The following is a 27,312-nucleotide window of genomic DNA, read 5'->3' on the forward strand; positions in this document are numbered from 1 at the left end:
TTTTTTTTTGCAGGAAAATTGGACTTGGCATCTAGCGGTGTCACTGTGTTTGCGCACTGTACTTGCCAGTGTGCATTGATCAGGGGCTAGTTGAAACGCAAGTGTATTCTGCGCATTGCTGCGGGGATTTGCACATTCACACTGAGGATCATTGTCTTCACTTGCCTGCACAAATTCACATCTATTTGCATCTGTTTACTTTCCTTCTGCCAAAAATGCAAAAATAATAATAATCTCCAAAAATCAAAGCCTCAAATGGTGAGGCTTTTTATTAATTAATTGGAGGGAGATGTTTTGAATGATGTCAATTATTATTATTATTATTATTATTATTATTGGAGGGAGGTTAGATGATTTTGATGATGATGATGATGATGATGATGATGATGATGATGATGATGTTAGTAATTGTTGTATGCCTTCAGGTTATTTCTGACTTATGGCGACCCTAAGGGGAACCTATCATGGGATTTTCTTGGCAAGGTTTGGCAGGTCACACTCTCTCAGCTTTAGAGGAAGGCAGTGGCAAACCTTGTCTGAACAAATCTTGAAAGCCAGCATGTACTGGCAGTTTCGGTGTCGGACTTTGAGAGACCAGGGTTTGAATCTCCACTAGGCCATCGAAACCTTGGAGTGACCTTAGGAAAGTCACACTCTCTCAGGCCCTCTGTTGGGGCTGCTTTGGTTGTGTTTTCCTGCATGGCAGGCGTTTGGACTGGATGACCCCTGAAGGTCACTTCCAACCCTATGATTGTAGGATGCATCTGCATTGTAGAAATAATGCAGTATGACACCACTTTAACTGCCACGGCTTCCTCTGACAAAATCCTGGGATGTGTAGTTTGGGGAGGCACTGCCCCTGTTTGGCAGAGATGGCTCCAGACAGTGCAACACTGCAAATCCCGGGGATCCGTAGGATGAAGTGACAGTCCTTGAAGTGGTGTCGCACTGCATCATTTCTACCATTTAGAGGTACTGTAGTGTCAAAGAAAGGCAATGGTGTGAAGCCCCTTCTGCACAAACCTTGCTAGGAAAACCCTGTTACAGAGCCGCCTTAGGGTTGCTGGAAGTTGGAAACAACTTGAAGACACACAACGACGACAACTGCTTGCAAAATTCATAGTGAGTGCAGTGAAAACATAGCTGAGTATGGTTTCCCGGAGTCCTGATGATGGATAGCTTTCAGCATTTTTTTTTTGCATTGCATATTATTTTGCATTGCATTGGATTGTATAGTCATTTAACTATTCTGGATTATGAAGTCGGTGAAAATGTTAACTTTTAACTTTAATAGAATGGTTGCAGTGGCTTTTGGCTGATGGAAATAAAGGCTTTCTTTCATTCATCCATTGACTTCAGAGGGAGGGAGTGCCAGGGCAGGAGAGTTTTCTGTCATGCGACTGGATGTGCTTGTTGTTACCGAATCTTGCACGCCACCCAAAAGAAAACCTAAAAAATGATTTTATGTGTGTGCAATGCATATTTAAAAAAATAATATTCAGCTGAATATGAGGAGGTTGCAAAAAAAAAAAAACTTCCAAGGATACCATATTGTGCTTATTTTTGAAGGATGGATTCTTAAGATTTTAGGGATGCTTTGGTTTGTGGGTTCCTGCATTACAGGTTCCTCCAGGACAATTTAAAGGCTGTGGCTCCGTCCTATGGTATCCTGGGATTTGTAGTTTGGCAAGGCACCAGCATTCTTTGCCACAGAAGGCTAAAGGCTTTGCAAAACTACAAATCCCAAGATCCTACAGGATGGAGTGTTAGCACTTTTAGTGGTGCCAAACTGCATTATGTTGACACTATGGATACACCCTCATGCCATGTTGGGTTCATGCCTTGGTTGCCACATTTGACAGCAATAGCCAGCGTGGTTGCAGCATTGGACAATGACTCCAGAGACCAGGGTTCAATTCCCTGCTCAGCCATGAAACCTACTGGGTCACCTTCAGTGAGTCACACTCTCTCAGCCTCAGAAGATGGCAACAGCGAGCCTCCTTTGAACAAATCTTGCCAATAAAACCCCATTATAGGTTTGTTTTAGGGTTGCCAAAAAGTCAGCAATGATTTGGTGAGCGATTCCCTGTCAGAGAGCTTTGGTGCCCCAGCAAACTACAAATCCCAGGATTGGATAGTCAGAGGGTTGGAGAAGGGACACTTTAAAAAGTTAAGATTCTAGTCCTCATTAGTGCTAACGGGTTTCTTGTTCTCTTCTCCTGTTTTGGACAGGGTTTCCTCTAAAGCCTAGATGAAGAAGAAAAAGGAAAATTTGCAGCACCCGGATTAATCTTAATGGCCCTCTTGGATGGGTAGGAACTTGGGGCGGAACTACAACTCCCAGGGGCAACTTGGTTGGAGCAAAGTGACCCATTTGCTTTTTAGTGGGTCTGAACCCGAAAGAATCGCAAGTAATTTTTAAAGCAATACTCCATGTGTGCATGTGGATGGAATTGTAATTTTTTGCCTTAACGGGGCACTCTCCCAAGCATCAAGCATTGAAGTCTGAGTTCGAGAGGCAACAGCCTCCAGGCTCTGGGATCCCGGCAGAGTCGGGCCAGCAAGGCCCGCGGCTGGCCTCCCCAACGGCGCTGACCCCGGCCGACCGCTGCCTGGCGCCTGCCTCCCTTGTGGCGCAAGACGTGGGCCCCTCAGCCCCATCTGCTGCCCGGGGGGTGCCACCCCCTGCAGGCAGGGCCATGAAGCTGCAGGCGGTGATGGAGAACTTGCAGCGCCAACAACAGGCCCGGCTGCAGCAGGAGATGGAGGCACGCCAACAGCAGCTGGCACCGCTGTCCGAGGACCAGTCCCGGGCATCATGCCAGGCGCCTCCTGGACCCCAGCCAACCTCCGGGGCTGCCCCATTGCCCCGTGCCAGCCGCGACCCCCCTGCTTGTGAGGAGCCTGGAGAACCCGAGAGTGCCCGGATACAGAGGGCACAGATGGCAGCATTGGCAGCCATGCGGGCAGCCGCAGCTGGACTCAGCCACTCATCCAGCCTGGAGGAGGAGGAGGAGGAGGAGGAGGAAGAGAGCCGTTCCTCCGAAGAGGACCCCGGAGGAAGGATAGAAGGGGAGGAAGAGGAGGACGAGGAAGAGTACCCACCGGAGATTGACTCGGAGGAAGAGGACGAAGCAATGTGAGTGGCATCTCTTGTTTCCTGCTTTGCATATATTTTACATAGTTCCACTTGGGTCACGGCTTCCAAATTGGGGATGATAGTCTTGGGTTTCAGCCTGACCTTTTAAGGGGAGGGTGAACTGAGGGGACTCTTTTGGGGGTTTTGGTCCAACAGGGGGGCAGAAGAGGCTGGGTGAGATTCCCTTTCCTCTCCATTGAGCGGTCAGTTTGCTTCTGGCCAACACCTCAGAAGAGAGGGGCCTGCCAGGTGTTTGCCCAGCTTCCCTACCCATATGGCACAGTAGTTCTCGTAACGGGTCCAGGCGCCCACGTAGTGCCCACTTAATAGGACAACATGTCACCAAGGTGCACATTTCGTGCACTCTTGGTGGGACACATGCCTTTGGCATCTGTTTTCTGGTCATTTGAATCTGTTGGCCTGAAAACCATCCATCTGCTACTCCATCCACCAGGCTGTTTTGGGGGTTACAGCTTCCAGAATTCTCCCACCAGCATGGATTTGTAGTCCCCAAAAGTAACTTTTCTACAAAATTTGCCCATCCCTGGCTTATTAAAAGAAGGCTATAGTGGGAAATGAAATCGTCGGATTCTCAAGTCCCATTAGATACAATGGCATAAAAAAATGATGTCCCTGCTATAAAATGGCAAAATCAAGATTTGCTTTTTGGGGTTTATATATACATATTTTGCAGTATTTTCATACTGTGGATGGTTGAATCTGGGGCTGGAGAAAATCCATGGATATAGAGGGCCGCCTGTATAAAGTTCCTTTTTTATGAGTGTCTTTCAAGCATGCTTTGACTGTGACTTCCTGCATGGAAGACGGGTTGGTTTAGATGGCCCTCGGGGGTCCCTTTCAGCACCAAGATCCTGTGATTCCTGTGTTTCTGTTTTCTTTTGTGCTCCTCTTGGCTGGGTCTTGTTCTCGAACAACCTCCCCAACCCCCTTGGGTTGTTTTTTGAGCGGCCATAAAACGCCGCGGCAAAACCAGTCTTGCAGGTTTGAAAAAGAAATGCTCGGGGCTTCGTTCCACTCTGAAATTTTCCATGCAATTTTAAAAGTCGGGGAGGACGCAAGGGTTCACAACGCACAGTCTCGCTCCCAGCTGCAAAGAGTCTTGGGGTATGTGTGTGTGTGTATGTGTGAAGTATTTGCTGAGTTTTGGAGATTTGCCCCATTGCATACCCCCTTGGCTTGCAGTTGAAAATGCATTTCCAAGGCCTGAATCCAATGGTTAACCCCAAACAGAGTAGTCCCATTAAATCAGAGGGATTTACATCAAACGTGGATCCAGTTGATCTGCTGTCCTTGTAACCAACAACTGAGTTTAGGCCAGGGAATCCTGGATCCCTCCAGGAAAGGTCAGATGAAAAAAGAACCACTTTAAACCAGAGGTCCAAAACCACTGCAGAAATAATCCAGTTTGAGACCCTTAACTCCCTGGCTGTGCTAGGAAATCCTGGGAATTGGTGTTCACAAAACACAGTTCCCAGAATTCCTAGCATTGAGCAAGGGCATTAAAGCGGACTGGATTATTTCTGCCGTGCGTTTTAGACCTAAGTAACTAAGTAAGAAAGTTAAGTACTGTATATGACTTTCATATACTGGTCTATGACCACAGTAAAATACTTACTTACTTACTAGTCCAGCTGTCTGATAGTAAAATGAAACACCCTGAACATATTATTATTATTATTATTATTATTATTATTATTATTATTATTATTTAAATTTGCTGTTCTCCACCTTGAGTCCCTATATTGGGAGAAAGGTGGGATCTAAGTAAATAATAATAATAATTGTATTGCTGTCTACTTCATTGACCCTCTATATTGGGAGAAAAGCAGGATTTCAGTAAATATTACTATTATTATTATTATTATTATTATTTACTTAGATTCTGCTTTTCTCCCATTGTAGGGAGTCAAGGCCTTCAACAGCAAATTTAAAACAATGCAATTTAAAGATAGGACAAAAACATCAATATCTTTTAATATAATACATTTTAAAGAACAATTCCAACAATTTTCAAAATTAAAACAGTTTTGGATTAAAATGTAACATTAAATACCGAAAATTTCACACATGTTTGTTTTGCACAGAATATAGCAATTTTTTCTGTACAGGAAAAGGCATTTCTATGCAGAAATGTTATTTTCTTTCCAAAAAGGCCATTTCAAGCACAGAAAAATGCTGCAGTTGGGGTGTTCCATGCAAAATTTCATGACGTGTGCCGAAAATGGTATCTTTCTGTGCAGGAAACTGGGTTTTTTTCCCCCGTGCGGAAAATAATATATCTGCGTACGGATACTGTTTTCATTTGCAGAAAATGCTCTCCTCCTGCAGCGGAAAGTGCTCAATCTAATAAAATAAATAAAACCATTATTTGTACCCTGCTTTTTGTTAAAACAATCAAAGTGGCTTACAGTGTTAGAAATAATACCTTTTGGGAATTGTGAGCAGAATAAGCACCCAAGTTACTAATAGCCTTAAAATTGCATGGTTTTCAAAGACCTTTTTCGTCGCCAGTAGAAAATGGCTAAAATTATAGACGGAGAAGAAATTTAGTGACAGTTTACATTCCTCGTGAGCGGCCTAAAACAGCATTTAAAGTGTGGCAAAAATGTCCCCATACCTCCTAGAGTTCATATGGGTCGTTTTTCTTAAATTGACCTCTGATGGGCCCTGAAAACTATTCCTTTCCCTCATCTCTGGTTTAAAGCCATCCAGGTTGACAGCCATCGCTTCATATTGTGGCAGTGAGTTCCACAGATTAACCCTGCCTTGTGCCAGGAAGGCTGCTTCCGCACTGCAGAAATAAGCCAGTTAGACACCGCTTTAACTGCCATGGCTATAGAGCACTGGGATTTGTAGTTTGCGGTGGTCCCAGAGCTCTCAAACAGAGGAGATACAATAGCACTCAATACTACAAATCCTAGAATTCCATAGCATCAAGTCAGTGCAGTTAAAGTGGTGCCAAACCAGTTTAATTCTGCACTGCGGATGCCGCCAAATGCCTTACATCTCTGTCCTTTAATTTTACTGGATGATAGGTCTTTTCCGTCCTTTAATTTCACTGGATGATGGGTTTTGTGGTTGTTATATTCTAAGAAAGGGAGACAAGCATCTCTTTCTTCCTCACTTTATCCATATCTTCAGAATATTTTGGTTACATCTCCCCGAACTTTCCTTTCCTCCCTTTTTGTTTGGAGGGAAACAAGTCCCAAATGTTGAAACTTTGGGGGATGTTTCTCCAGGCCTTTCGATAATTTCATATCACTTCCTCTCTCTTTTCTAAACCTTCTCCAGTTCTACTAAAGATCGCATTTCCCTTTAAGCGAAATTTTCCACACTGTAGTAACTCTTTTTTTAGGAAGATGGGGACATTTTGGGGGGTGAATTTGTGCCTAAAATGGTGGCAAAAGTAGCCAAGATGGGGCTAGGGTGAGATTCATGTCACCCAGAGGTTGTTGGGGTGCATCTCCCAGCATTCACCACTGTTTGGAGGGGGGGGTTTGGTTCTGTTTTAGGCCCCGGGAGGCCATTTTTTAACCGAAGGAAGTGAGCGGAAGTCAGTTCCTCTTTCAAAAAAGGCCTCTCCTAGGCCTAAACTCAAGAGGACCTTTGAGGGCAAAAAATACATGTTGAAAAATTTGCACACAATGTTTTTGTGTGCTGAAACGTGGTGGAAATGCCCCCCATAATCCTAGAAGTCCTTTGGGGGCAAAAAAAAAAATTTGAAAGGTTGTATCACTTTTGGGGTATATATATTTTCAATCCGGTTGACCCCAAAAATGGTTCTGGTGCTGCATGCATCCCACAGGCCACACTTTGCTGATGTTTGGTTTCACTGTAATTCAAATACAGGCTCAGGACCCCCAATTTGGAACCGTTCTCCCACCAGGTGAGTTTCCAGACCCTCATGTTGTCATCTTTTTTATGTCGCCTTTCCTTCTCGGACCCCTTCCCCACCCCGCTGCCCCCCAACCCGGCAGGAAAGGCAAATGGGTCGGGGAGGATTTTGAAGATGATTTGGGTGATGAAGACGAGGACGATTACGACGAGGAGGACGAGATGGGCGAAGAAGCCTTGGGCCCAGGAGGGGCAGCCCACTCGAGCCCCGGACCCCCGCTCCTCCGAAAGCAGCCGGCCCCCCAACAATACCGAGGGGAGCCTTCCCGGATTTCGGGGGGCCCGGAGCGCCTTTCATCCGGAGTGTCCCACCAAGTCCTGTCCCAGCTGCAAACCCCGGTCCTCGACCACGGAGACTGGACCTACGAGGAACAGTTCAAACAGGTACGGACCCCAATTGGCATTTTCTTTTGTAGATCTTGTGCTTTTGTCGTATTCGAGGTTGGCATTTTGGGGAGTGTTGTGCCCACCAGGGATCTCATTCAAGAATGAATCGTGTTGCAGCCTGGAGGAATGTTGCAAGCAAAGTGCGGCAAGCTAGTTTGTTCAGATGTAATGACAAGTCAGAGCTCAGTCCACTGCATCCTGATGTATTGTTTCTGTTATTCTGGTTTGTGACTCCCACCAAACCGTGGCTAGTTTGTTCAGATGTAATGGCAAGGCAGATTTCTGTCAGCTGCAACCCGGCGTGTTGTTATGTAGGAACCATGTTGTGAAGGTGTATCTGGGTTCCTCTTAGGGCCCAGGAAAACCTGCTTTCCGCCCCACCGGGTGGAAATTCCCAGAAGGTGACCTGGGATCGAGCAAAACCCACTAATGAAACTTGAAAGTACAGAATAACAGGCACTTGCCTTTTCATTGCTTTTAATTATAAAATGTAATTGGTGTGTTCTGAAGCTTGGCTGGCAGCTCCAGGAGATAATGATGGGTCTCTGCGGCACAGTTCTTGGAGGTGTCTTTGCTTTCCTTGGAGGAAACGGCTGCGCAAAAACAACTATTTGCAAGCGGTGCAGTTTGAAAATGCAACACATCTCAGCCAGGGAGTCTAAAAAAAGGAATCGGTTCTTTAATGGAGGCTTTTTAAATTATAAGTCAGGGTGGGGAAATCGGAGAACTTGCACGATCTGGGGCCATTTTCTGTTTTCTCCTAAACCCATTGAGGTGACGCCAGCGCACGCAACAAAATGGTTTCTATAAAAGAAAATCTGCACAGTCCCTACAAGATGTGGGCAATTGTGGAAGACTAGGGGGGCACTTTAGCCATGCTCCAAAGAACATGGAAGGCCACAACCCTCGCTGCCACTGCTCTTTTGCAAACGCTTTTGCTGTGCATTTCTGCATGGTCGGGGAGTTGGAATAGATGGCCCTTGGGGTTCCTTCCATCTCTATAATTCTATGAGTTTTTTAGACAACGTGCATCAGAAAGTATGCAGTTTAATAATGCAGTTTCAATACGTTGTCTGCAACATTGCTACGGAGACATAACAACGTCTTTGGGTAGCCATGTTGGCTGGGTAGCAAATCCAACAACATCCAAACATGCTCTCTGAAGATGCCAGCTGCAGATGCTGGCGAAACATCTGGAACAAACTCTTCTAGAACATGGCCAAATAACCTGGAAAAAATGGGATAATGTTGATCTTGGCCACTGCTTTTATTTTATTACTTGTTAAAAATGAGTAATTTAAAAATATCTATTATGAATTTTATGCATTCTGTGTTCCATCAGCAGTTGCGGCGGTGAGAAAGTTGCATGACGCGGAAAGCCTAGTAGGTGCAAATTTGCATCTCTATGGCTGCGTCTGCACTGCAGAAACAATCTGGTTGGGCACCACTTTAACTGCCATGTCTCAGTGCTGTGGAATTCTGGGAAGTGCCATTTGTTGAGGCGCCAGATTGGCACCACTTTAACTGCCATGACTTTTGTTTATTTTGCAGAAATGCCAAAATAACCTGGTTTGCCGCCACTTTAAGAGTGGCTCCTTTGCTTTCTGATGGTTCAGTGTACACAACCTTTTGTTTCATGCTCAAAATTGTTTAAATGTTGTGTATCAAATTACCTTCAGACTATGCATGTAAGGTGTGTGTGAAACGTAGGTGAATTTTGTGTTTACACATGGGTCTCAAGCTATCTCACGTACACGCAAATATTCCAAAATCCAAAACACCTTTGGTCCCAAGCATTTCAGGTAAGGGAGGCTCAGCTCTTATCTTTCTGATCTGAGAGCAAAGGAGGGATTGAAAAGAACATGCACATTTTTTTCCCAGTTGAAATTCAGTGGTGTCAAAGTCTGCAAAGGAGGTTGTTGGTCTGGGAATATTCCTCCCTGTTTGCAAAACCCCTGACCATCCTCTGGCTTTTCCCGGATCCTGCAGTAAAAACTGCTTTCTTTGGAACAAACTTGCCACTTCTGTGCCGAGATTTAAATAGCGTTAAAGCTGGTTTTTGCAGGGAAATTCCCACAAATTCCTCCAAAGGTCTTTGGTTTTCCTGATCTTTTTAGACAATCCTCCAGGCATTTTAAGTTTGAGCAGGCGAGAATGGAAGACTTGTTTTGGACAACAGATCCCAGAATCTCCTCACCAAACCAAACCATTTTGTTGTTATTATTATTTTTGAAAATATCTCCCAGAGTTGCAATCGTTTTGGCCGGGTTTTTTGGGTGCCGTAGTCTAAAAAAGGAACTTTTCCAAGCTCTGAATGAGAAATATTAGCTCTGCAAAAGGACTGTTTTCTTTAGCTGAAGGATAAGATCTGGATGGGCTCAAGAAAGTTTATATTTCCTTACATTTTAGATATGTTAAGTGCTGCAGAGCAGGGAATCCAATATGTATATGTATATATATTCCAGTCAAACAAGGGTTGGCAGCTAAAAGGAGTAGTAGAAGAAGGGTGGCAGGGTGGCGGAGTGGTTGGGGCATTGGACTATGACTCTAGAAGGCAGGATATGATCATAATAATAAAATACTCATAATAAGAAAGAGGAGGAGGCACAGTAAATGTGGCAGCCCTAATTCAACTCAAACACCTAGGGCCTGGATGGACATATATATCCGACTAGATCCCCCGACTACTGCATTCCGATGTTTTAAATCTCAAGTATTTTCCGCTTTGAACAAGACATTTTCAACGGTTGAGAGGTCCTCACCACAGACAAGACGAAACTCTTATTTGCATCCCTCTTGAACTAGAATGGGTGGATATGTGCGCACTAGCACATTTGAATGTGGCCTTTTGTGTTTCTAGGGAAATGGCGCTCCTTCCCTGCCCAGGTTTCACAGTTGGGCGTAAAAGCTTCCTGCTTGCACATCTCTGTCTGACATGTGCATCTTTGAGCTATTGTGCACTGGAAGCATGTTCCTGTGCTGTTCTGAGCACTGGAAGTAACCAAAAGGGATTTCAACAGGAAGAAATGTAAAGTATTCCATCTAGCCAGGAAAAAATGAAACGCACAGATATAGGATGGGTGACACCTGGCTTGAAAGCAATACATGCAAAACAGATATAGAGGTCTTAGTAGACTATAGGCCCAAACGGACAGCCAAAATAAAGCTGCTTCAGGTTACTTTGGAGGTGTGCTGTTTAAATGATGCATGCGTCCTAAGAGGCCAGAAGCTGCACTCCAGTCCTTCTGGCCTCTTAGAACGCATGCATCATTTAAATAGCATATCTCCAAAGTGACTGAAGCAGCTTTATTGTGACCTGTCTGTTTGGGCCCTATAGGTTAAAGATGAGCCAACAGTGTGCTGCTGCAGCCATAAAGCCCATTGCAATTCTAGGCTGCATCAATAGGGGAGTGTAGAGGAGGGAAGTGATAGTACTGTTCTGTTCTGCTTTGGTCAGACCTCAGCTGCAATACTGTGTCCAGTTCTGGGCACCACAATGCAAAAAGGATATTTATACATTGAAAGGCACCCAGCAAAGGACAACCAAGATGGTTAAAAGTCTGGAAGCTAAATCTTATGAGGCATGACTAAGGAGTTTTGTCTGAAAATACAAAATACTTGTTTTCTGTTGCTCTTAGGTTGCTAATGTTCCTTCCTCTGATCTTCATTCCTTCCTCTGAGTCTAAGTCTCTATGATTGTTTCTTCAGAGAGGTTGAATAAATAGGGTTATAGGATGCAGCCTTGCCTGACTCCTTTCCCAATAGGGAACCATTCTCTTTCTCCCTACTCAGTTCTGATGGCAGCCCCTTGACCCTGAGCACCAGGGCTGTCAAATGTATTGACCCTCCCATGTCCTTAAGAGCACTCCATAGCCTTTCATGATCTATGCAGTCAAAGGCTTTGCTGTAGTCAATAAAGCACCTCCAGATTTCCTTTTGGAATTCCTTGGTGTGCTAAATCTTACATCGTATGATTGCAGTGGGTCCCTAGTGCCTCTTCCTTTCCCGAACCCAGGCTTGCATCTCGTATTCTCTCTCTCCATTAGCATTGGCGTCAGTTGCAGATTTTGAGCATAAGTTTGTTTGCGTGGGAGATCATGGTCCTATAGTTGCTGCAGTATCTGTGGTCTCCTTTTTTTGTGGATGGGAATGTATATGATAGTTTCCAATCTGCTGGCCATCGTTTTGTCTTCCATATCTGTTGACCTATGTTGGTTAGCGCTAGAGTTGACTCTGTCAATGTGGATGGGAGCAGTTGCGATTGGAACACGGCGGTTCCTGGGGACTGCATTGTTTTTTGTGGGTTTTTTTTTTTTTGGCCATTTCTCTTATTGTGGTTTGTAGATTGTAGTTACTGCAATCTTTGGTACCTCCTTATTTATGTATTGATATACATCAATCGTTTCCAACTCTTCAGATCTTATTATCGTCTCTCACCTATTGCTAGAAGGGACCTGCGGGGACGACAAGCGGAGAGACAGAAAAGGCTAATTTTAAACCACGTAGACCACCCCATCCTGAAATCTTCAGGAAGCAAAAGAGTGTCTGGGTCCCTTCCTCCTCCTCTTCTTTTCGCCTCTGTTTGATGAGTCTGGAGGGGAGACGGAATCAGGAAAGGCCTTAAAGCTATCTGGAGGAAATGGCTGTCCGCAGACCTTCCCACCAGGGTCTGCCTTTGATGTTTTAGCTATAAAATACACTGGGGGGGGGGGTTGAGGATGAGGAGGAGTCCCCCTTCCTCTCCTTTGCCTCCAAATGGAAAGAGGAACAGGAGCAGATGGGACCCAGATGGGAAAAGAAGAGGGTGTTTCCAATGCGAAAAAGTCTGCAAAAACTAACCACCAAAAATTTAACATTAAAAAAAAAATTAACAGGAGCCTCTGAGCATGCAATTTGGAAGTGCATGAAATTTGGAAATACGTGGGATTTGGAAATGCACAAAATTTGGAAGTGTATGCATTTTGGAAACGTGTGCATTTTACATTCTCTTTGCCTTATTCAAACCCTTTTGGAGAACTGGGTCAAGAACTCTAGTTTAAAATTGGAGCCCAGTTGTTTTTGAGCTTGGAAGAGATGTCCATCCATCCAAGGAGCCCACAGATGAGCCTGTCTATTATGCCACCAGATGCATTAAACCAAAGATTCCCAAACTCTGGCCTTCAAGTGGTTTGGATTTCAGCTCCCAGAATCCCAGACCCTTGACCATTATGGCTGTGACTTCTGGGAGCTGAAGTCCCAAACACCTGGAGGACCACACCTGGAGGGCCATGACTTTTTATACTACACATGCCCCAAGCCCCAAAGCAAATCTGGACCAAGCCTAGGAAGAGAGCCAGTGTGGTGTAGTGGTTTGAACATTGGCGTACGGCCATGGAAACCCACTGGCTGCCTTGGTGCAAGTTGCACCCTCTCAGCTTCAGAGGATGGTTAAGCTTGGTGCAAGTTGCACCCTCTCAACCTCCCCTGAACAAATCTTGCCAAGAAAACCCCATGACAGGCTCACATTAGGGTCACCACACAAGTCTGAAACACCTTGAAGGCGCACAGCAAGTGTTTTGGCTGGATTTGCCTTGCACAAAGAGAAAAATCTTCACCTGCTTGCAGAAAGCGAACATCAAAAATGAATTGGCAGCACACAACATAGAATCGTAGAGTTGGAAGAAACCGCAAGGGCCATCCAGTCCAACCCCATTTTGCCTTGCAGGAACTCTCAACCAAAGCATCCTCAACAGATGGCTATCCAGCCTCTGCTTAAAGACCTCCAAGGAAAGAGACTGCACTAATGCCTCCAACAATGCCCAGGAACCTTGGGCAGCTTGGATGGAGTTGGTGCTCTTTCCAAGGCAGTGTTTCTAGTTTCCTGCAGGATTAGTCTGATTCTCTCCTCCACTCTTCTTTGCACCTGCCTTGCATCCTCCTCCTTGGTATTAAGCCAGCAGCTTGCTTTCTCCTTAGGAAACCTGGGTTAAGAAGTCACTTGGCATCTTGCTGTGCCAAGGGCCCGCCCTTTGCCCGGGAGAGCCCCATGATAGTGGAGATCTGGCAAGTCTGGTCTTGCGCATCCTCTCTCTGCCCCATCTTGTTTACATTCCTCCGTCTCTCTCCCTCCCCTCTGTCTTCCCCGACGGGCCTCTCTCGGCTTGCCAGGGCGGCTCTGGTTGGCAGCCAGTCAGCCAGCGGGCATGGAGAGCCTTCCCAGAGCGTGGCTTGCTGGACCTGGGCCAGGGAAGCTCCCTGCCGGATGCAAACCCCTGGCAGGGATCCAGAGGTGAACATGCAGTGCCTCCCTCTCTGCATCCCTTCCTCTGACATGTGCCGGAAAGGACTTTCCTGACACCCGAGAAGCTGGCGGTTCCTTTCTGTCGCCCCACAACTTTGCTTTGACCGTTGTGGTGGATCGTTGCGAGAGTTGCTGCGTGGCAAGCAGGGCTCTGGAATTGGAGTCAATGCAAATGTGACAACCCTGTCTCTAATATGTCCTATCCAGGGGTAGCTGTGTAGCAAAGTGCAACAGCATCCAAAATCCACAAAACAGTGAAACTTTTTTATTGGGACAAACAAAATGCACCAAATACACGTTGCAAGAGCTTTGCCGTTTTCAAAACTTTTACTTACTTGATGCAATAGCATCCCAAATCCACAAGACAGTGATACCTTTTTGAGACCAAGCAAAATGCACGAAAGATGAGTTTCAAGAGCTTCACTGTTTCCAAAAATATATTTACTTGATACAGAAATGTCCCAAATCCACAAGACAGTGATACATTTATTGGGAACCAAAATACCGGTACACGTTCCCAATAAAGTGGGATAGCTTACTTGATACAGTAATATCACCAAATGCACAAAACAGTGAAACTTTTAGTGGGACAACCAAAATGCACCAAATACATGTTGCAAGAGCTTTGCTGTTGCTGTATCAAGTAAATAAAGTTTTTGTAACTAGCAAAACTCTTGCAACATGTATTTGGTGCATTTTGGCTGATACAATAAAGACATTGCTGCCTTGTGGATTTTGGCTGTTATTGTATCAAGTAAATAAAATATTTGTAACACCAAAGCTCTTGCAACATGTATTTGGTGCATTTTGATTGATCTAATAAAAGTATCACTGCTTTGTGGATTCTGGATGTTATTGTATCAAGTAAATAACATTTTTGGAAACAGCAAAGCTCTTGCAACATATCTTTTGTGCATTTTGGTTATTCCAATAAATGTATCACTGTCTTGTGGAATTGGGATGTTTCTGTATCAAGTAAATAGAACGTATCTTTTGTGCATTTTGCTTGGCCTCAAAAAGGTACCGCTGTCCCGTGGATTTGGGATGTTACTGTATTATTCCAAATCCACAAGACAGTGATACCTTTACTGGTAACCAAAATACATGTTGCAAGAGCTTTGCTGTTTCAAATATATATATATCTCATAGAATCATAGAGACCGCAAGGACCATCCAGTCCATACACACACACACTACTACTACTACTATTGATTCTCCCCCCCCCCCCCACCCACAACTATTTCTCCACTTCCTTATACTGTATATAATATTTATGCCTTTACTGTACAATCTTTATTGTGGTTGTGTGCCTTCAAGTCTTTTCCAACTTATGGCAACCCTAAGGAGAACCTATCATAGGTTTTGGGATTTTTTGGTCCAGGTTTGCCCTTGCCATCCTCTGAGGCTGAGAGGGTGTGACTTGCCCAAGGTAACCCAGGAGATTTCCATTGCCAAGCAGAGATTCAAACCCTGGGTCCTTGCCCAGTGACCAAACCACTAGTCCATGCTTGCTTCTTTATCTTCTTTTATCATCATTACTATGCCTCAGATGCTTTTTAAACTCCTTAAAAGTGAGTGGTTGACCTATTATTTTTCCCCAGCTTTTGTGTTAATTGCTCTAGCTCCATTGCCTTTTAGAGAGCCAGCATGGTTTGAGTGTTGGACTGTGCTTCTGGAGACCAGAGTTCGAATCACGGCTCTGCCATGAAACCTACTGGGTGACCTTGGTCAAGTCACACCTTCTCAGCCCCAGAAAACCCCATGGCGGGTTTGCCTTAGGATCACCAAAGTCAGAAACGACTTGAAGGCACCCAGCAACGACAAAATCTTATTTCCATCCCACCTTTTCCCCCAGATTGGGACTCAGTTCGGTTGCTGGTGTGTGCCTTCGACTTTTCGTTTCCAACTTACGGCGACCCGAAGGCCAACATATCATGAGGTTTCCTTGGCAAGATTTGTTCAGATGAGCTTTGCTATGGCCATCCTCTGAGGCTGCGAGAGTGTGGCTTGTCCCAAGGTCTGGGTCACTTTTTCTGCATGCTGCATGTTACACCTTTGGAACTATACCTCCCCCCCAAAAAAATACAACCTGTGGACAAATGACGCAAATGAGGGCTGCCCTACTCCCCCTAAAGGCAACATTTCCAAACTTTGCAGAATTTTGAAATATATCTGCTTCAGCTGAGAAATTTGAAAGCTTGGAGATGGCTGCAATTCAGTGCAGACTGGGACTGGAATCGGCTGGTATTTCATTTCCTCTTCCTCCTTTCCGGACAGTGCAAGATTGGGCAAGACACTGCACAAAAAGGTTAATATGCCGGTAAATCTGCCAAAGAGCAGCCACACTTGCTGCTTCTTCCACGATGCCTTTGCCTTCTCTCTTACTGAAAATAAAGAGATGACGTTGCCTTGGAAGTTCCTGTTGCATTTTTATATTTTCATATTTTTATATTTGATTAAGACTGTTGGATGCACAGGAAAAAAGTAGATTTGAAGGCATTGGCAGTGATGGTGGCACTTTCTGGGAGCGGAAGAGGGGCAAGGAGAGTGCGAAAGCATCCACGAAACAAGGAAGGATGTTGCAAAAGAACTTCTCTTGCACAGTCCTCGCATTGTGCATCATCCAAAAAGGTGAAAGGGTTGTTGTGTACTTTCCAACCATCCTGATTTGGCAGAGAAAGTTCCAGTTTAGTCCTCTGCCATCCCACTTTTTCAGCTGCTTTTAAAATGTCCCTCCTCCTCCTCCTCCTCCTTTGCCCTCAGCCTCCATTGCTTCAAAGTGCAAAAGTTGGTTTACTTGGCATGGAGAGGAGGGAGGATTCCCTTTGACTCAATAGGGCTGATATTCCAAAGGTCATCAGTTGACGTTGGGTGCCTTCAAGACCTTTCCAACTTCCGGTGACCCTAAGGTCTATGTGTTTTCTTGGCCAGAGAGGAGTTGCTGTTACCTTCCTCTGAGGCTGAGATAGTGTGGCTTGCCCATGTTCACCCAGTGGGTTTCCATGACCAACCAGGATCTCATATCTCCAGTCTCCGAGTGTCTAGCACTCAGAACACAACACATGCTGGCTGTAAAATAGGGTTTTCTTGGCAAGCTTGGTTCAGAAGGGGTTTGTTATTGCCTTCCTCTGAAGCTGAGAGAGTGTGACTTGCCCATGTTCACCCAATGGGTTTTCATGACTGATCAGGGACTCATACCCGCAGTATCCCCAAGTCCTAGTCCAGCATTCAGAGCGCTGCACCACGCTGGCTGTAAAAATACACTATTCCAGGCCAGATTTGTTCAAAGGACACTTGCTGTTACCTTCCTCTGAGGCTGAGAGAATGTGACTTGGCCAAAGTCACCCAGTGTGTTTCCAGGTGGAGATTTGAACACTTCCAACACTCAAACCACTACATCAAGCTGGTTCCTTGGTCCATGTTTTTGAGGAAGGAGGAGGACAGGTAAGGCAAAGCTAGGCAAAGCATCCAAAGACTCCAGCTCTTCTTTAGCCTGGAGAACACCTGGATTTTGTGTCTTGCCTTGGAAGCATGAGCTTGTGCCTTTTAAAGCGCAAAATGTAGTAACATTGCGATATGCAGGTGCAGCAGTTTGCCGTCCTCTCCCCTGGGAACCGGAGCAGGAAAGGCCAAAATCAGCCCATTTGAATTGCAGGCGAGGTTAGGAGCTGGACTAGTGGATTCAGGTGATAAGAAAAGAGATTCCACCTAAACATCAGGAAGATTTTTCCTCCGCTGTCATTGCTGTTGGAGAGTGGAATGGATTTCTTTGGTGGGCTCTCCATCTTTGGAGGCCTTTAAAGAGAGCTTGGATGGGCCTCTTTCAAGGGTGCTTTAGTTATGGATTCCTGCATGGCAGGGGGTTGGATTGGATGACTCTTGGGGTCCCCTTCCAACGCTGAAGATGCTATCATTCTGTGGAATAAGAGAAAACTGAGAGGTGACCACTATGCCTTCAAGTTCCCTGTCGACTTATGGCAACCCCATACATTTCATAGGGTTTTCTTACGGAAGGAATCCTCAGAGGTGCATGGGATTCATTTCTGGTCTCCCGTCTAAGCACTAACCAGGGCTGACACTGTTTAGCTTCTAAGATCAGATCGCATTGTGTGTATGCCTTCAAATATGGTCCCCTTGAGTTTCATAGGATTTTCTTAGGCAAGGAATCCTCAGAGGTGGTTTTGTCTGTTTCTTCCTCTGAAATAGAGCCTCAAGCACATGGGACTCAATACTGGTCTCCCATCCAAGTCCTAACTGGGGCTGACTCAACTTAGCTTCCACAATCAGATGGGATTTGGTGCCCTTAACTGTATTTAGGCCTGCCTTAAACAGGGTTTTCTTATGTAAAGAATCCTTGGAAATGTTTTTGCCAGTTCCTTCTTCAGAAATAGAGCCTACAGCACCTGGCATTCATTGGTGGTCTCCCTTCCAAGTACTAACCAAGATTTACCCTGCTTAACTGCCAAGATCAGGTCAGATCTTTGTCCCACATTTCATCGATGAAAAACCAGGGCACAAGTGGCCTTTGGGACATTAGCAGGAACCTCTTGACTGCAATGGCTTTTCAAGAGTGGAATGTTCTGCCTCGGAAGTGGGGGGCTCTCCTTCTTTGCAGACATAGAATCATAGAGTCCGAAGAGACCGCAAGGGCCATCCAGTCCAACCCCATTCTGCCATGCAGGAACTCTCAATCAAAGCATTCCCATTGACAGATGGCCATCCAGCCTCTGTTTAAAGACCTCTAAGGAAGGAGACCTTTAAATGGATGTCAGATGGGCATCTTTCGGGAATGCTTGGGCTGTGTATCCCTGCATGGCAGGAGGGTTGGACTAGGTGACCCTTGGAGTACCTTCCAACTCTACAATTCTGCATTTTCATCAGTAATCCAAGTAAAGGTATTTCAGAACCCTGAATTTCAGTTTTTACTCCCAAGTGTTTCCTGTTTTGTGTCATTTATTTTGCCCGCTGCATGGTGACGGTTGTCAAGTTGGGATGGGAAAGCCCTATTCCAACTGGTTTTACTGGTTAATTACCAGGTTACCCATTTCTTTCTGTTTAAAAACAACATCATTATCTTGATTTGGCTTTGGCATGCTTTCCCTGCCCAGTTCCCTCGTCCTTCCGGTGTTACTTTATCCCAGTTTTATGGAGCTGTCTAGACGCCCTTTTATCACCAACTGCCAATTGCCACCTGAAGCAACAACAACTATCATGCCTGGAGTTGCCAGGATGGTCTACCTTCCTGCATTTATGTTGGTCCTTTTTAACAGTGGGCAATCCACCAAATGACTGGCTGCGACTGCTGGGCAATAATTTCCAAGAAGGAGCATTCATCCTGTTATTTTGTTGTTGCACATAAAAAAAGAACAACCTATTCAAAAGTACAATGCATCGCAAGGCAGAGGACTCTCTGGGTGGGTTTCTTTCAGGGATTCTTTGATTGTGAATTCCTGCATGGCAGGGAGTTGTACTAGCTGGCCTTGAGGGGGGTCTCTCCCAACTCTAATATCCCGTGATTCTTGGTTTGGTTTCCAGGAGATTGAGTAAAGATTTGGAACTTGAATGGAGTGGATTCTCTGCAATTTCTATTGGAAGGAGAAGGACACTACTTCTGTTGATGCAGCCCTCAATTGCATTGGCCTTTTTGGCTGCAGCATCATGGCATTGACTCTGGTTGAGCCTCTGGTTTATGACAACCCCCAAATCCTTTTCATATACACTCTTCCCTCCATATTTGCAGCTTTGATATTTGCGGCTTTGATTATTCACGGATTTGATGAATATGTTCTCTCTAGGAATATTTAGGTCCTCCAGTGCAACTCTATGGTCAACTTTTAACTAAAAGTTGCACTGAAAGACCTGGAGATTCCTAGAGAGAATACTCTACTAGGCCTTTGTAGCTCCTCCAACGCAGTTCTATGGTCAGTGTCTGTCGGACGTTGACCACAGAGTTGACCTGGAGGACCTAGAGATTCCTAGAGAAGACACTCTACTAGGCCTTTGTAGCTCCTCCAATGCAGTTCTATGGTCAGTGTCTGTCAGACGTTGACCTGGAGGACCTAGAGATTCCACATTCACGGGAGTCTTGTGCCCCTAACCCTCGTGAATATGGAGGGACAAGTGTATACTCCTTTCAATCCAGGTGTTACCCACCTAGTATCTCAATCTGCAGATAAATGTAAGGTACTACTAGACAGGGAAAATGTGCATTTTGTGAATTTCAATTTGTGCATTTCATTATTATTTTTTTCATTTTGTTCATTTCATTTTTTTCCCTTCCAAATGGATCACCAGGGTTTCCAGGCATCCTTCTTTTCTAGGGCATGTCCTGTATTTCAGCTTTCTGTCCGGGAGGAATTCCAAAACGTCTTCCATTTTGGCTAAGAAGCATGCCTTTATATCTCTGCCAGTGTCGAAATAAAGACGTTGGCAGCATGAGCTTTCGTAGACTTCAGATGCATAGGGAAGCTCCTGCTTCCAACTTCTTTCTTTCACTTAGTCTCAAAGGTGCTACAAGATCTCTCTACATACCAATTCTGCAGACCGACACAACTATATCTTTGAATTCTACAAGTGTATTTAGCTTTTCTTCATAACGTCCTACATGTTTCTTGAATGTTGCAGTGCAATGTCCTCTTCTGCAGTTAGGACTTCTGGTCACCCTGGGTAGCACCTTACATTTATCCAAGTTGTGACCCTATAAAAACAAACACATTTGTTATCAAAAAGGAACATTTTATGGACTACAGTTGCCGGATGCCCCAAAGGTGCCCACCTAGTCCATGAAAACCTGTGCAACAATAAATGTGTCGCGCTTCTCGGTGCTAAAAGTTTGCTTTTTGCTGCCATCTAGGAAATCCTGAATGAAAGGTTGCTTTTAAAACCAAAAAGTTTACGTTTGTTTTTTATTAAAAGGGCTCTTCTGGTATAGCTGTGTCTCATTTTACAGACAAGATCAGACAGAATCTGGTACCTTCGGGGTATTAAACATAGTAATTAGAAACCACTTTAAAAAAAACAACCGTTTTAAATTCTCAGGTGCCTGAGAAATATTTAGGGGTTTCTGTTTTGCAGTTTATTTAGTTGTGTCTTTTTCGTAGTTCCAACAAAAAATTTAAAAGACAAAATTCCAAACATAACATTCATTACATTATTCCAATCAGTCCATTCACAACATTTTATTGAACTGCTTTTAATGTATTTTATTGGATTTTCTGTAATGTATTGTTTTTCTTGTTGTTCACCGCCCTGATTTTTAGAAGGGCGGTATATAAATAAAATTTTATTTATTATTTAACATAGATTGCTATTTATATTTCTATCTATTCCAATAATCCCAAAACCTATAATGCCATTCATATTCCAATCGTTGCTTCCTCATCTATAACCATCTTGGGCGCAATTCTGTTTTCCATAATCTCTCCTTTAGTCTATTTCTTTATATTTCATTACATCATTTGTACTTTCCACATTTTTGTGTACGTTTCCCCATATTTTCCTGGACGTAATTTGTAATTTTAACATATTTTCTCTGTTTGGATTTGTAGATTTCTTTTAAAAATCTCGAATCTATTCTCCTGATTTTCCTTAAATAATTGAGAATCAAATTTACAACCTTTAAGACGTTTTCCAAGTACACTATTTGCTTATTCCCATATGTATTTCTTAGACAGACAGACAGACAGACAGACAGACAGACAGACAGATAAGATAATCTTTCCTCTTTTCTTTAACAGTTAACAGTTTCTTTAATTTAACAGTTTTCTTTAATTAACAGTTTCAGGACTTGTCATCATTTCCCCTACCAATTCTCTATCTTATTTCTACTATATCATACCTCTATATAATATAATATATATAATATATATATAATATCTATATATATCATATTTCAAATTCCTTTCCAGTCTTCTAAACATTTTTGAGTCTTCTTTATCCAAAGGTCTAGTTAATTTATCCATCTCCAATACGTCTAATAGTTTAATAAGCCAGTCATCTGCATTTAGTATGATTTCTCGCTTCCACATTCTGGCGTATACCATTCTAGCTGCCGATATCATATAAAACAATATTCTTCCATGTTTTTTTCCCCCCCTATCCTTTCTTCTAACTTATTTAATATGTGTGTCTTTTGAGAAAGGCGTCTGCATCTGAGAGGAGCCACCCTGGACCACTCTTGCTGGATGCTCTCCAAGATGGAGGATTTCCTGGGGCCGGGATCGGTCCAGCATTTGCAGCATCTCCTCGGAGCATCCTTAAGACTCATCCATCCCCCTTTGGACTCTGACGTCCATCACTGTCCGATGCAAGCTGTCCGCTTTTGTCCTGGGCAGAGCGGGAGATGGATTGCGTGCCTCTCTTAATGACTAGCAGGCGGGTCAATTTACTTTCTTTTAAAATATTGATTAGGGCTTTCGCTGCATTAGCCGGCAGAGCAGATAATCTCCTCTTCTTCTTCGCAGCTGTTAGAGGCGGCGTGTCTTTCTCTCCTTTGGGGAGGGATCCTATCTTTGGAAAGGGAGAGTTTTGACTCCCTGCTCGCTTTCTATAAGCAGGGGAAGGTTTTTCTCCTTGCACAAGGCCTAAACCACGGTTATCATTGTCGCTGCATGCCTTCAAGTCATTTCCAACTGACAGTGACCTTAGAGGTTTTCTTGGCAAGGTTTCGTCACAGGAGGTTTAGAATCATAGAATCCCAGAGTTGAAAAGACCCCAAGGGCCATCTAGTCCAACCCCATTCTGCCTTGCAGAAAATCTCAGTCGAAGCATCCCCAACAGATGGCCATCCAGCCTCTGTTTAAAGACTTCCAAAGAAGGACAATCTATTGCTCTCTGAGGAAGGAGTGTCTTCCTCTGTCGAACAGTCCTTACGCTCAGGAAGTTCCTCCTAATCTTGGGCTGGAATCTCTTTCCCTGGAGCTTGCATCCATTACTCCATTGGGTCCCAGTCTCTGGAACAGCAGAAAACAAGCTTGCTCCCTCCTCAATATGGCCTCCCTTCAAGTATTTAAACAGGGCTATCATATCACCCCTTAACCTTCTCTTCTCCAGGCTAAACATCCCCAGCTCCTTAAGCCCTTCCTCATAGGGCTTCATGGTTTCCAGACCCTTCACCATTTTAGTCTCCCTCCTTTGGACACATGGCTCCAGTTTCTCAACCTCCTTTTTGAATGTCCAGAACTGGACACAATATCATTCCAGGTGGATCCTGACCAGAGCAGAATAGAGTGGCACTATTACTTCTCTTGATCTAGACACTATACTTCTATTGATGCAGCCTAGAATCGCGTTGGCCTTGTTAGCTGCTGCATCGCACTGTTGACTCGTGTTCAACTTGTGGTCTACTTGGACTCCTAGATCCCTTTCACACGTATAAGTCTCTTATTCAGCCAGGTGTCCCCCATGATCCTATATCTGTGCATTTCATTTTTCCGCCCTAAGTGCAGTACCTTACATTTCTCCGTGTTTAATCCCCAGTGGGTTTCCATGGCCAAGCATGGATTCAAACTCTGGTCCCGCATAAGTCTAACTCTCACTAAAGCCATTCTATCACATTGGTTATTGAAGATGTCTTCACAAGATGTTTGCCGTTGCCTCTGGCTTACCCTGACATCCCAGGATTTCCTTGGCCAGATTTCTTCAGGAGGGGTTAGCCATTGCCTTCCCCTGAGGCTGAGAGAGTGTGACTTGCCCAAGCTCACCCAATGGCTTTCATGGCCAAGCTGGGAATCGAACCCTGGTCTCCCAGAGTCCTAGTCCAACACCCAAACCACTGCGCCACAAGGGCTCTTAGAATAAATATACCATTTTTTGGGGGGGGGGGGGGGGGGGAGTTTCCAAAAGATGAAGGAAGATCTTGGGTTCGAAAATTTTGGCAGCTGGAAAGATCAAAACCCAGGGAGGAGGAGGTTGCTCCATCTTCTTGTTTAAATCTTATTCTAGAATCCTAGAGTTGGAAGAGACCTCCAAGGGCCAGCAAGTCCAACTTCAGTCTTCAATGCCAGTCTGAAGAAGCATTCTGTGTTAGTTGGAAGCATGCATCCTTCATTTTGATGCCTCCATGCATATGCGCCTTCAAGTTGCCTGTTTGCTTATGAATTTCATGGAGTTTTCTTAGGCAAGGAATCCTCCGAGGTGGTTTTACCAGTTCCTTCCTCTGAAATAGAGGCTCTTCACCTGGGAGTCATTGGAGGTCTCCCATCCAAGGACTAACCAGGGCTGACCCTGCTTAACATCCAGGATCAAATGAGATTTCATGCCTTGTGTCCATGTGCCTTCAAGTTGTTTGTTGACTTATGGCCGACCCAATGAATTTGATAAGATTCATTTGATAAGACTCAGAGGTGGTTTTTGCCAGTTCCTCCCTCTGAAATATTGCCTAGTACACTTGTTCTTCGTCGGCAGTCTCCCATCCAAGTACTAACCAGGGTTCATCCTGCTTAGTGTGCAAGGTTAGACTGATCTACCTTGGGGAGGGGGTGTGCTTCCAAGTTGCCTGTCGACTTACGGCAACCCCATTAATTTTATTGTGTTTTATTAGCCAAGAAAGACTCAGAGGTGGTTTTTCCAGATCTTTCCTCTGAAATAGAGCCGCCAGCACTTGGTATTGGTTGACGGTCTCCCATTCAAGGACTAACCAGGGCCGATCCTGCTTAGCATTCAAGGTTAGATGGATCCGGTTCCTTTGTCTGTGTGCCTTCGAGTTGCCTGTCAAGTTACGGCAACCCCATTAATTCTGTTGGGTTTCATTAGCCAAGGAAGACTTGGTGGTGTTCTTTTGCGAGTTCCTTCCTCTGAAATAGAGCCTACAGTGCCTGGGATTCATTGGCAGTCTCCCATCAAAGGACTAATCAGGCCTGACCCTGCTTAGCTTCCAAGATCAGACTGAATCTGGTGCCCTTTTTGTATTTAGGATTGCCTTAAGTAGGGTTTTCTTAGGCAAGGATTTCTCAGAGGTGGTTTTGCCAGTTCCTTCCTCTGAAATAGAGCCCACGACACCTGGCGGTCTCCCTTCCAAGGGCTAACTGAGCCTGAACCTGCTTAGCATCCAAATTCAGTTGCCTTTGGGGTATTTAGGGTCACACCAAACTGGTCCAAAATGGGTCTCAGGGCAAGTAGCAAGAGCCCCGCAACACTGGCAAAAATACAAAGTGGCGTGGAGGCTGGTTTGCTGCCTCCCTGCCTCCCCTTGCACCTGGAACCTTATTTAGCCGAGGCAAAAGAGGGGATTAGAGCTGAGAAGATGCTCCTCGCTTCTGGCATTTAGCAGATTACCAATCTGGCTTCTCTGCCAGAATTAACCCTGGATGGTTAATCAAATGGCTGGAGGGGCAGATGGGGGGGGGGAGGCTTCCAAGGATTCACTTTTGGGGTTCCTATGAACTCCAGAGGGGCTGTCCTGGGTGCGAAACCTATTTGGGAGGGAAGGCTACAGCACCTGGGCCAAAAAACCTTTGAAAGGGGACAATATAGGGGATGGTGGGACCACAAAGAAAGCCAGAAGGAAATAGAATCTGCTTTTGCAGAGATCAAGACTGTCCTACAATGGTGGAATCGTAAGAGCTGGAAGGGATCTCCAAAGGTCATCTAATCCAACTCTTAGCCATGCGGGAAGACACAACTACTGAATTCTAGGCCTCATTTCCATTTACTGATAAATCGGTGTGCGATCCGTATTGATGAATCAATTCGACAGTGGAGCATGGTTCCCACTACATTTGCCCCAATCACATATTTTTCCTCCAAAATAATCCACTTGTGGTTTCCATTCACCCATGAATTGATTCAAAATGATTCGGTTCCAGCCGGCCGAAGGGGAATTTGAATCGATTCCGATCTGCTTGTGGGTCACATGTGCGCAGAATTGATTTATCGAGAAAGAAGCGGAAAAAACCAGTGTAAAAAAAGACACGGGTTACATGGGTCTAGTGCATGGCCCCCCTCTCGGAATCGCTTCGGCGATTTGGATTAAGAGGGAACCAGGGTCATTTGAATCAGTTCACACTGATTCACGACCCGGTTTAAAAGGTGGTGAGAATGAGGCCCTAGTGACTAGTCTCTGGAGCAGCAGAGAAGAAGCTGGTTCCATCTTCTGCCTGGCATCCCTTCGGATGTTTAAAGATAGCTGGAGCCCCTGGGTTTGAAAACCCCACCCATCCCGGCCATGGAAACCCCCTTGGTGACCCTGGGCAAGTCACACTCTCTCAGCCTCAGAAAAAGGCAAGAGCCATGAAGCTTTCTGGTTGCGACCAGGCAATTCCTCCTTTCCCTTTTCACTGCCTGACCAAAGAGGTCAGAAGGGGAAAAGGCTCTACTTGTGGGCTCTACTTTGTTTTTTGGGGGGTTATTAGTAAAGGTCGCGTCTCCCTTATCCAAAATGCTCCAGACCAGAAGTGTGTCAGATTTTGGAATATTTTGGCATTTGGACTGTTTTGGATTTTGGAATATTTGCTTATGCATCATGAGACATCTTGGAGATGGGACTCGAGACTAAACACAAAATTCCTGTATGTTTCATATACATCTCACACGCATAGCCTGAAGGTTATGCATAATGCGTTTTAATAATTTTGTGCAGTGAACCATCTGAAAGTAAAGGAGCCTCTCTCTCAGCCAACAATTTTGGATTTTGGAGTATTTTGGAATTCCGGATAAGAGAGATTCACCCTGTACTACCGCAATGGGAATAGACATGCTGTCTGGAGATTCTGGGATCTGTAGTCCTCAAAAGTAACATTTTCCTGCTAGGTGTCCCTTGAGCCGGCAAATCCTTAGACTTCAGATTGCAAGAGGGCACAGTTCTAGACCCAAATATTGATCCCTATAGGGCCTCTAGCCATCATCTGTAGCAGGGTTGGGCAGCTGAACTTAATATAATAATAAAATAATAGTAATAATAGTAATAATAATAATAATAGACGACAATGTTCCTATTGCTTGTTATCATTCATTTTAACATATTTTTATTAAACGTTTAACACAAATCTCCTATGTGCCCATACACAAACAAATAAAACACGGATACAAAAACCTTAAAACCCTTAGGCTTCAGACTGCAAAAGGGACAATTTTAGGCCCAAATATTGGGGAGCTGAGTTTCATATAATACAATAATAATAATAATAAGATCCATGGCAGTCTTATCCTGAGCAGTTGCTTGTAATCGTTCATTTTATTTTTAACATTTTTTAAATTGAAACGTTTAACACAAATCTCCTTTATCCCCATGCACAAAGGAACATTTATCCAAAGCTCTTTAAAACTTCAATTTCCTTTGCGGGAGTAACATACCGTTTTTTAAAAAAGCAATCCATTATTATTATTATTATTATTATTATTATTATTATAGTTTATTTCTAAATCTCTGTAAATGTACACAGCGCTGTACATACAAATGATCAAATCAGTTAAAAAAAACCTGCCAATGGCGTACAATCTAAGAAATACATATAAAACAATAGGTAATAATTGGGTCCATTGGGTCTTTTTCTTGTTTTGAAAGTTGCACTGCGTGTTACTTTTTATTACAGTGCGCCCGCGTTATACACGGCTTTGAGCATATGGGGCGCAAGGGGCGGCACGTCCCATTCGC

At 44.4% G+C, this 27,312-nt stretch overlaps 1 protein-coding gene across 1 annotated transcript in view; it reads left to right on the plus strand.

The window, feature by feature from the left end:
* Positions 1 to 27,312, plus strand: part of ARID3A (AT-rich interaction domain 3A) — a 56,713-nt gene that overhangs the window by 11,511 nt on the left and 17,890 nt on the right. Inside the window, exons 2-3 of the mRNA XM_042441905.1 lie at positions 2,233 to 3,139; positions 7,138 to 7,438. Of these exons, the coding sequence (XP_042297839.1) occupies positions 2,700 to 3,139; positions 7,138 to 7,438 (741 nt within the window). The 5' untranslated portion in view covers positions 2,233 to 2,699. The remainder of the gene's footprint in view (positions 1 to 2,232; positions 3,140 to 7,137; positions 7,439 to 27,312) is intronic.

The sequence above is a fragment of the Sceloporus undulatus genome, chromosome 10 (genome assembly GCF_019175285.1).
Source record: "Sceloporus undulatus isolate JIND9_A2432 ecotype Alabama chromosome 10, SceUnd_v1.1, whole genome shotgun sequence".
NCBI classification, from domain to species: Eukaryota; Metazoa; Chordata; class Lepidosauria; order Squamata; family Phrynosomatidae; genus Sceloporus; species Sceloporus undulatus.